Raw genomic sequence first — 10,456 nt, forward strand, 5'->3', positions numbered from 1 at the left:
CTTTTATCTTTCTCTTTTATCACTCCATCCATATAACTAGCATCATCAAACAAACTATGCAGTTTTCACGGAGTCACTGTGGACACAGGGCATTCTGGTGGCTGGCCCAAAACTTATAAGAGTTTGTAAGGGCGCTGAGGATAGCAGAATCTTTTTCCGTGCCTTCTTTGCAATGGAAGGCCTTTAGAGGATAATAATAGTACAGTAAATCAGATGGATTTCTAAAAAAGATGCAGGACCTGACAGTACATCAATTATTGTTGTTGTTTACTAAGAGCACAACAACTGTTGTTGGGGTAAATGGTAATAAAGGTATATATGAGAATGGTGTGTTTCTACAGTGATGCCAGTATTGGTACCAAATTCAACGGCATTAAATGAACTGTAATGAGATGGATTTTCCATTTCTAGCAAGACCTGTAGTGTCATAAGAGCATTCTCTATGAAAGGGAGAAAAAAATTCTCAGAGATTTAAACATGCAATTAAAAATACAAGCTAAATCTAAAATTCTTAATATGATAAAAAAGTAAAACTGCTATAGTTTTGGCATCTTACCTTTCATCTGGTCAGGTGGTGGCTTGACAGAGATTGTGGCATGAATTGACAATCCTTCAAAGAGCAAAACTTTGGATGCAGACTTAAGGGACTGTTCAAGGCGAAATCCAAACTTTTCCTCAGCTTCAGTATCTTTCACCAAAAATTTCCAAGGATCTGCAGCACATGAATTTGAGTTGTATTTTCAAAAGCAATACTGTTTTTCAATTTGGTGTTAACCTCAGTAGTTCAAATTACATCCATCATAAATACAGTTTCAATATTTCTTTATCCCCACCTCACTATACCTTGCACCTCTTCTGATCACCTTCATCACAAGGGAAAACCTCATTTTTCATTGTTCTTGGCTGATCTTTATTATGGTACAATAATAAAGCATCTTATATTCATGGGTGGGCTAGAAAAAATTATTTCCTATTTTACACAATTTCCTAAACAAAAATCTCACTCGGAAATATACATCTCTAATTTCTTTGTCTCCTACTCTCTTACTCCCTTTTGGAAGCACAGTCACATCAATGAACTTCTCAATCCATAAAAGTCTACATTTCCCTGTTACTGTTAGAAATGCAGCCTTGGGCTGCAGGAGCCTTTAGAACAATCCTGGGTCCTTGCATGATTATATACAAATAAACATGAACCCAGAACGTCTTTCACATATATTCAGGGGCTCAAACAGCCTCAAAACTGCACTAAACTCAGTAGCAACGACAGGCTGGACTCCTTTGTAGCAAAAAGTTCTTTGGCAAAAACTTGTCAAAGTCAACTTCAACTATACAGCCTCAACAAAGGTGACTTTTCACTTGTGATGCAAACTGAAGCAAGAAGGGTCTAGTAATACCTCATACAGTCTAAGAACCAATATATATGTATATAATACAACAGAGTTGGATAATATCCCTTCAGATTCTGCAACATGCTTCAGCATTTATTTATCTATTGATGCCAGCTATCATTGACCATATTTCTGTATAAGTTCCTAATCTGCTAATTCTTTTTCTATGTATATAAGAATAGTCATGTATATATCTATAACAAAGAAAATTCTTTATATATTACTTCAGAACAGTGGACTGATGACTAACCGACAAAATTTCGTGCTTGCTTTGAAACTGTAAGCCATGAAGGGGATACTATGGGTAAACCTTTCCCAATGACAGCCAACAATTTGCATGTACGTCGAATGTTTGTTGTAACAAGTACAGTACACTCTTGAGGATACTCTACAACTGTTCCTCCTGTAAATATAAGGAAGTACTATATTTAGTATAATGCAATGAGTAATTTTCAGCATATGATTTTTATAAACAAAATACAGAATTTCACAACCTATAATCAACAACTTGCATCATTCTCAAGCAAATACTAAAAGTAAAGTGCAAATCATCCTTTTCTACCACTCTTGGAAATCTGAGCTGAGATGAGAAAAGTAAAGATGTGAATAACTTGGGTAGCTCACTGGATAAATGGGGGAGAAAGCAGGGAGAGGAAGAAAGGAAAACAGGAAAATATAATAGCCTATGACTGTGGTGAAACTAACATGTACCAAACAATCTAATGGGGATGCAGCATGAAACCTATCGGTGCTTGTCCATTTTCTTGTGATGACACTCTTCCAGCAAACCCATAAATTACGTAGGGTAGTCTGAGCCACATTTCCTTAGGCACTTCAAGAGGCTGATCCTCAAGTGAGAGGACCAGCTGCAAGTGTGACAAGTACAATCCTTTGTTGATAAGTTTTAGTTACATCTCAGTTTCTTCTGCTTGTGCATATTTTTGAGATGAAGGTATCATTTCTCATTGTGAGTTTGTGTGCCACCTGAGGACTTGGAAGCTCTCCCTGTCTCTTCCAGAGCTTACAGTACTGACAGTACTATAATAATTTTGGACATGCTTGCAGAAAATCTTAAAATGAAGCTTTGGGTGGCCTAATGGTCTCTTGAAATCAGAAATCTTATCACAAAATATGATTTTCAGTACACATCCATTGTAAATTCTGTGTATAAACTTGAGCTAGGCCTGGTGTACATATGAGAAGCACTGGAATACTTGGGGTGGATTGCCTCATTTAAGTTATTTGCATTTCTATCTCATTGTGCCATGTGATATAAAGAATGTAGAGTAAACAACTGAGAAGGAAAATGACAATTTTATGCTCTTGCAAACTGCAAGTGCCATGTCCCACAGCAGGATGCGAGTGACAGGTCTAGTATATCCTCATAACTTTCCTGGTAGTGAGTTTGGCACTGCTCCAGGAGTTCTTTATGAGTTTCCCAAAGGTAGTGGTTACCTTCCCTACAAGAACACTTAGCTCATCATCAAGTGTCATGTAAATCACTGAGAATTAAAAAAAAAAAGTCTGTTGATTACCTTTCACTGTTTCAATCCTACTAACCAGTGTACACTCTATGTACAGGTATACCGCCGATTTTCCGGCACTCTCAGTTTCAAAGCCTTGCCGAAATAACCATTTTGCTGGACCAACCGTGGTCACGTATTAATAATTCATCAACACCCCTCTAACCCACTAATTATATATCTCCCATTTGTCTAAAGTATACCATGTATCGCTAGAAATTTAAATAAAACAAATATAAAATGTAAATCACATAAATAAATGAAATACATTATACACCTGCTCAGGACTAAAGTGCTCGTCAGCTACAAGTTTCGCAAATTCGTCCACATACTCAGCAGCTCCTTCGTGGTTTGCAGACCGCTTTTCTCAGCACATTTCATTCATGGAAATTCCATGACACTTCTTGAATCTTTAAATCCATTCTTCACTATAGTCATGCTCATGTTGTAATTTAAGTTCTTTATGGAACAACTTAGCCTTGTCTGATATCGTGCTACCCGACAAGTCCACTCCATCACTCTGATGCTGTTGAAACCATTCCATTATCACTCGATCGTGCTCAGTACTCTTACCATCTTTCATAGTTTTTCTAATCATCATTTGCTTCTTGGAATCGCTGTCAGCATAGAATTTCAATATTTTCTCCCTTTGCTTCTTCATGTCATAAACAGTTGATGAACCAATACTGTAAATGTTACACAGCTTATACATCGAAACACCACGGTCCATTTTTTCAAAAGTTCTACTTTATCTTGGATCGATATGGACTGGTGTTTACGTTTGACACCACAACTGACACTCTCATATGTCTTAGAAGCCATAGCTAGGGTTAAATTTAAGCAAAATAAGCTAAGAATCTCACAGAATTGCGGTATCACCACCAACAAGTGCAGTGTAAAGAATGTAAATAAGCACGCCCTACAAACAACGCTATCTGCGGCCGCCCAGTAAACAAGTCTGATGGCCAAGGTAATTTCAAGTTCCCTCATGTAATTTTGTCCAGACTAAAGGAAGTGCCGAACCAACAGTTGCCAGAAATATAATGGTGTATCTGTATCTGAGATTCTCAAATATTCTGAAAGAGTATATCCAAAATTTTGCCAGTACAATTAACTAGATAAAAATTTTCTATACAAAATGATAAACATCTCAACATGGTCAAAAACAGCTTACGTGTGCTACATGCCCCTTAACTTACAAAACTGTGCTACCAGTCACATGAGGTAAGCCAGGATATATCACAAGGCAAACACACACGAGTGTAATTTCTGGAAGTGTTTTCGTCTAGAACAAATATGATTATTAAAGATTTTCATCATGAGTAACTGACATTTTGTAAATCTCATATCTTCACAAATTATTACATGTAAGGCAACATGAGAGTAAAACTCTCTCTTCATAATAAATGAAAAAATAAAATAGTTAAAAAAAAAAAGCAAAATAAGGCCTCCCAGATATTTTCACACAGACTGACCACTGGAAGAAAATTTCCATTCATTGTAATATTTTTGTTCTGGATGGTCACTGTCCAATCAAATACCTTTAAAGAGCCAAAATTAGCAGCAGTAGGCCAAGGACCTTTTTGATCTAGTCATCTGTGGTGGAAAAAAAGGTCAGCCTGAGTGATTATGCCACTGAATAATGCCACTGTTCTCCAATTCAACATCACTATAGAATATCTGTGAATACAATACTGAAACAATCAAAAGTAAAAAATTTAGTGAGCACAAATTCATGTGCTATGCCAGGCATCATCCAAGGGATGCTTCATCAGTGGCAAACAATGGCAATGATTGCTTAATTCTAGGGGGTGAAAAAAAGCTATTATGGTAACAAAAAAAATAATAATAATAACAATAACACAATGGCACACAATCCAGATTTTGTTTCAGGACATGTTTTTCTTCTTGCACATAAATTTCACATTTTTAGCTCTTCTCAGGAGATAATAGACAAGAGCACATACAACTCAAATCTGCTATCATTCTAAAAAAGTGAGACCATCATTTCTTCTGTGACAATTCAATCTGCCTTTTATATTTACTGTCCAGTTCCCTAAAATATATGAAATATGATGGTGTATGTTCCTTGTCATATTTCAGGATAATTCTTAAAAATGCTTTTCCTACAAGAGCAAGGAAAGGGGTTATACATGGGAGATTAGGTTAGGTGCATGGGGCCACTATTAGAAGTGAAATGAAAGATATTTGGGCATTTCTCAACAAGGTTCCACAGTTTAGCAGAACCTAAAAATGGGATGGGGCAAGGTTCTTTATGTTGATATCACATGATTAAACTCAAGAACCTTCAAAAATAGCTCATTCCTAACCTTTCCTTTCAGTTTCTCCTCACTTTAACCAGTCTCTCAACTTTTCAGGCTTAATGTATTAGTTCAACAACCCCCTTTACAGCTGAATCTTTCCTTATGAAAAATTTGATCTGAGTGCAAGAAGAAACAACTACTTCAGAGATGTGCCTACTTTGCAAATGTGCAGAATTCTTCAGTATATGTTTCAAAGTACTGCTGCTAGATTTTTACCTTCATATGGTCTAAAAAGGGTCAACAATAAAAATGCTACCGAAGGTTTTGCACATGCATTTTTTTGCTGTGACAGTGGGAAACAGCAGATTTGACATGTCATACCCACAAGTTTGCTCTTAGGTATATGGATTTCAATGAGTAGGAGTAAAGAATGAATGCAAGTACCTTGTATCTTTTTTTTTTTATCACACCCAATCACTGTTTCCAGGAAACAGATGAATAATGCAAGTAGCTTCTATTTGGCAAAAATATCACAACCACATATGTGTATATGGAAGGGAAGCTCAGCAGGGCATAAAATTCTGTGGTGAAACAGAACACTGACATGGAATGCTGAAAGTTTCAGTAAATAATTTCACAAGTTGGAAAGATGGGTGTAGTAATTTAATATTACCAATTACTTTGAACATATATTCAAAGGTTTCTAAAAATGGCAACAGTAAAATGTACTAATCAATAAAAAACTGAATCACAAGCTGGAATGTGGTAGCTGGAATACTTTCTGGGCCAAGACACTGGAAAATAATCAATAATCTATGAAGGGATTTCAAAAAAATCTGCTGCACATCATACCTAAGTCAGTGACAATCTTTTCATCTTGAGCATCCTTATAGCCAGTGAAGAGGACTCTTGGTCTGGTGTTGGCTTGTTGCTGTCTCTGGGATGGAGACCATGGGTAACTGTCCTTAACAGAAGGTGATCCCTGCCAAATACATACTGATCAGTTATAAAAAAAAGAAAAAAAAAAAAACTTACACAATACACATCAAAGATAATTCAAGACTGATGTCATCACCTCCATGAGTCATGGTTACAGATGTTCTAAAAATCAGTTTGAAGACGGATGATGCAGTAAATGGTGGAATGGAAGACTTCAAGCACTAAACTTTAAAACATTTAAATAGCATTTACTATTAATTCATTTTTCATCTAGGATGGTACAAATAAAGACTTGCTATCCATATGTCTTCATCTACCTCTTCAGGTAATGAAGACAAAATCTGAAAGTAAATGAAACTCTAACAGTAGTTACTGTGTTATTGAATATCAAGAAACCAGAACATTAATTACATACAAGAGGAACAACATATATCTATGAAAAGTGTAAAATGTATTGTCAATGTAAACAGCAGAAATAAACATAAGTTTTGAAGTATGAAACCTGTTAATCTCCAAGGTGTCTACAGAAATATGTAAAAGAAAATTAGTCTTATGGCTGACTCAATCCCTAATGAGTTTCAGATCGACAATTACAGAAGAGGATTGGTATTGGAAAGAAACATGATAAAATTAAAAAAACAAGACATGTGGTGAGCCCTACCATTCCAGCAATATCACGATGCAGGTATCAACAGGTTGCTGAACTGCGTATCAGGTCAGATACTTCTTGCTGGTGACCCTGCCTAACTTCATCCAGTGGTGTAAAGTACCTTGGCAATGAGATATGTTATGGTATAGGGTGGTGTCCTTCAAGCCTTGAGAGGATCTCTAGGATCCCCCAGAATTAGAAACTTCTTAATTCCTTGCCTCTTGGTAAGGTAAATGCTTAAACACTTATTCAGTGCTTGCAGCCTGCCAGCTATGCCTGGGCCTGCTTACCAAACAATCAGTAATCTCTATTCAGTGATGATATCATCATAAAGTTGACTGTTGATTCCAACCTTGATGATGGAATACAGACATGCCAAATAGCTGACACCCTAAGGGAGAAAGTTTTTCAAACTTTAAAACTTATATTTCTCTCCAAGATTGGACTGTCCTGCAAGCCTTGAAAACATAAAACATGGAGAATACAACAACAGGCATTTGTTCATATCCATTACTCTTCTGCAATTTATATCTCAAGTAGCAAAAGTCAAAAGAACTTCACAATTATGAGGCAATATATTCATTTTTTTCCCAATTATATTCGCCATTTCCCACATTAGCGAGGTAAGTGTCAGGGACAAAGGACCAAACCTTGGAGGAAAAATCCTCACTTGGCCGCCTTCCAGCCTCCCTCTTTTGGAAAAGTAAGTACTGGAGGGGGAGATTTCCAGCCCCAAACTCCCAACCCTTATAGTCGCCCTTTATGACATGCAGAGAGTACGTGGGAAATATCTTTTCTCCCCTATCCCCAGGGATAATATACTGTGTATATATATATATATATATATATATATATATATATATATATATATATATATATATTTTTTTTTTTTTTTTTTTCATACGATTCGCCATTTCCCGCATTTGCGAGGTAGCGTTAAGAACAAAGGACTGGGCCTTAGAGGGAAAATCCTCACCTGGCCCCCTTCTCTGTTCCTTCTTTTGGAAAATTAAAAAAAAAGAGAGGGGAGGATTTCCAGCCACCCGCTCCCTCCCCTTTTAGTCGCCTTCTACGACACGCAGGGAATACGTGGGAAGTATTCTTTCTCCCCTATCCCCAGGGATATATATATATATATATATATATATATATATATATATATATATATATATATATATATATATATATATATATATATATATATTTTTTTTTTTTTTTTTTTGCTTTGTCGCTGTCTCCCGCGTTTGCGAGGTAGCGCAAGGAAACAGACGAAAGAAATGGCCCAACCCCCCCCCATACACATGTATATACATACACGTCCACACATGCAAATATACATACCTACACAGCTTTCCATGGTTTACCCCAGACGCTTCACATGCCCTGATTTCAATCCACTGACAGCACGTCAACCCCGGTATACCACATCGATCCAATTCACTCTATTCCTTGCCCTCCTTTCACCCTCCTGCATGTTCAGGCCCCGATCACACAAAATCTTTTTCACTCCATCTTTCCACCTCCAATTTGGTCTCCCACTTCTCCTCGTTCCCTCCACCTCCGACACATATATCCTCTTGGTCAATCTTTCCTCACTCATTCTCTCCATGTGCCCAAACCATTTCAAAACACCCTCTTCTGCTCTCTCAACCACGCTCTTTTTATTTCCACACATCTCTCTTACCCTTACGTTACTTACTCGATCAAACCACCTCACACCACACATTGTCCTCAAACATCTCATTTCCAGCACATCCACCCTCCTCCGCACAACTCTATCCATAGCCCACGCCTCGCAACCATACAACATTGTTGGAACCACTAATCCTTCAAACATACCCATTTTTGCTTTCCAAGATAATGTTCTCGACTTCCACACATTCTTCAAGGCTCCCAGGATTTTTGCCCCCTCCCCCACCCTATGATTCACTTCCGCTTCCATGGTTCCATCCGCTGCCAAATCCACTCCCAGATATCTAAAACACTTTACTTCCTCCAGTTTTTCTCCATTCAAACTTACCTCCCAACTGACTTGACCCTCAACCATACTGTACCTAATAACCTTGCTCTTATTCACATTTGCTCTTAACTTTCTTCTTTCACACACTTTACCAAACTCAGTCACCAGCTTCTGCAGTTTCTCACATGAATCAGCCACCAGCGCTGTATCATCAGCGAACAACAACTGACTCACTTCCCAAGCTCTCTCATCCACAACAGACTTCATACTTGCCCCTCTTTCCAAAACTCTTGCATTCACCTCCCTAACAATCCCATCCATAAACAAATTAAACAACCATGGAGACATCACACACCCCTGCCGCAAACCTACATTCACCGAGAACCAATCACTTTCCTCTCTTCTTTCACGTACACATGCCTTACATCCTCGATAAAAACTTTTCACTGCTTCTAACAACTTGCCTCCCACACCATATATTCTTAATACCTTCCACAGCACATATCTATCAACTCTATCATATGCCTTCTCCAGATCCATAAATGCTACATACAAATCCATTTGCTTTTCTAAGTATTTCTCACATACATTCTGCAAAGCAAACACCTGATCCACACATCTTCTACCACTTCTGAAACCACACTGCTCTTCCCCAATCTGATGCTCTGTACATGTCTTCACCCTCTCAATCAATACCCTCCCATATAATTTACCAGGAATACTCAACAGACTTATACCTCTGAAATTTGAGCACTCACTCTTATCCCCTTTGCCTTTGTACAATGGCACTATGCACGCATTCCGCCAATCCTCAGGCACCTCACCATGAGTCATACATACATTAAATAACCTTACCAACCAGTCAATAATACAGTCACCCCCTTTTTTTTAATAAATTCCACTGCATATTTTATTTATTTATTTTGCTTTGTCGCTGTCTCCCGCGTTTGCGAGGTAGCGCAAGGAAACAGACGAAAGAAATGGCCCAACCCACCCCCATACACATGTATATACATACACGTCCACACACGCAAATATACATACCTATACATCTCAATGTACACATATATATACACACACAGACACATACATACATACCCATGCACACAATTCACACTGTCTGCCTTTATTCATTCCCATCGCCACCTTGCCACACATGGAATACCATCCCCCTCCCCCCTCATGTGTGCGAGGTTGCGCTAGGAAAAGACAACAAAGGCCCCATTCGTTCACACTCAGTCTCTAGCTGTCATGCAATAATGCCCGAAACCACAGCTCCCTTTCCACATCCAGGCCCCACACAACTTTCCATGGTTTACCCCTGACGCTTCACATGCCCTGGCTCAATCCATTGACATCACGTCGATCCCGGTATACCACATCGATCCAATTCACTCTATTCCTTGCACGCCTTTCACCCTCCTGCATGTTCAGGCCCCGATCACTCAAAATCTTTTTCACTCCATCTTTCCACCTCCAATTTGGTCTCCCACTTCTCCTTGTTCCCTCCACCTCTGACACATATATCCTCTTGGTCAATCTTTCCTCACTCATTCTCTCCATGTGACCAAACCATTTCAAAACACCCTCTTCTGCTCTCTCAACCACACTCGTTTTATTTCCACACATCTCTCTTACCCTTACATTACTTACTCAATCAAACCACCTCACACCACATATTTTCCTCAAACATCTCATTTCCAGCACATCCACCCTCCTCCGCACAACTC

General features: G+C 38.3%; 1 protein-coding gene across 2 annotated transcripts in view; it reads right to left on the minus strand.

The window, feature by feature from the left end:
* Window positions 1-10,456, minus strand: part of LOC139759462 (uncharacterized) — a 42,357-nt gene that overhangs the window by 8,729 nt on the left and 23,172 nt on the right. For both annotated transcript variants that reach the window (XM_071681613.1, XM_071681612.1), the window contains exons 9-11: window positions 6,031-6,160; window positions 1,642-1,794; window positions 557-712 (exon numbers count right to left, since the gene is read on the minus strand). In XM_071681613.1, the coding sequence (XP_071537714.1) occupies window positions 557-712; window positions 1,642-1,794; window positions 6,031-6,160 (439 nt within the window). The remainder of the gene's footprint in view (window positions 1-556; window positions 713-1,641; window positions 1,795-6,030; window positions 6,161-10,456) is intronic.

This window comes from Panulirus ornatus, chromosome 33 (genome assembly GCF_036320965.1).
Source record: "Panulirus ornatus isolate Po-2019 chromosome 33, ASM3632096v1, whole genome shotgun sequence".
In the NCBI taxonomy this organism is placed as follows: Eukaryota; Metazoa; Arthropoda; class Malacostraca; order Decapoda; family Palinuridae; genus Panulirus; species Panulirus ornatus.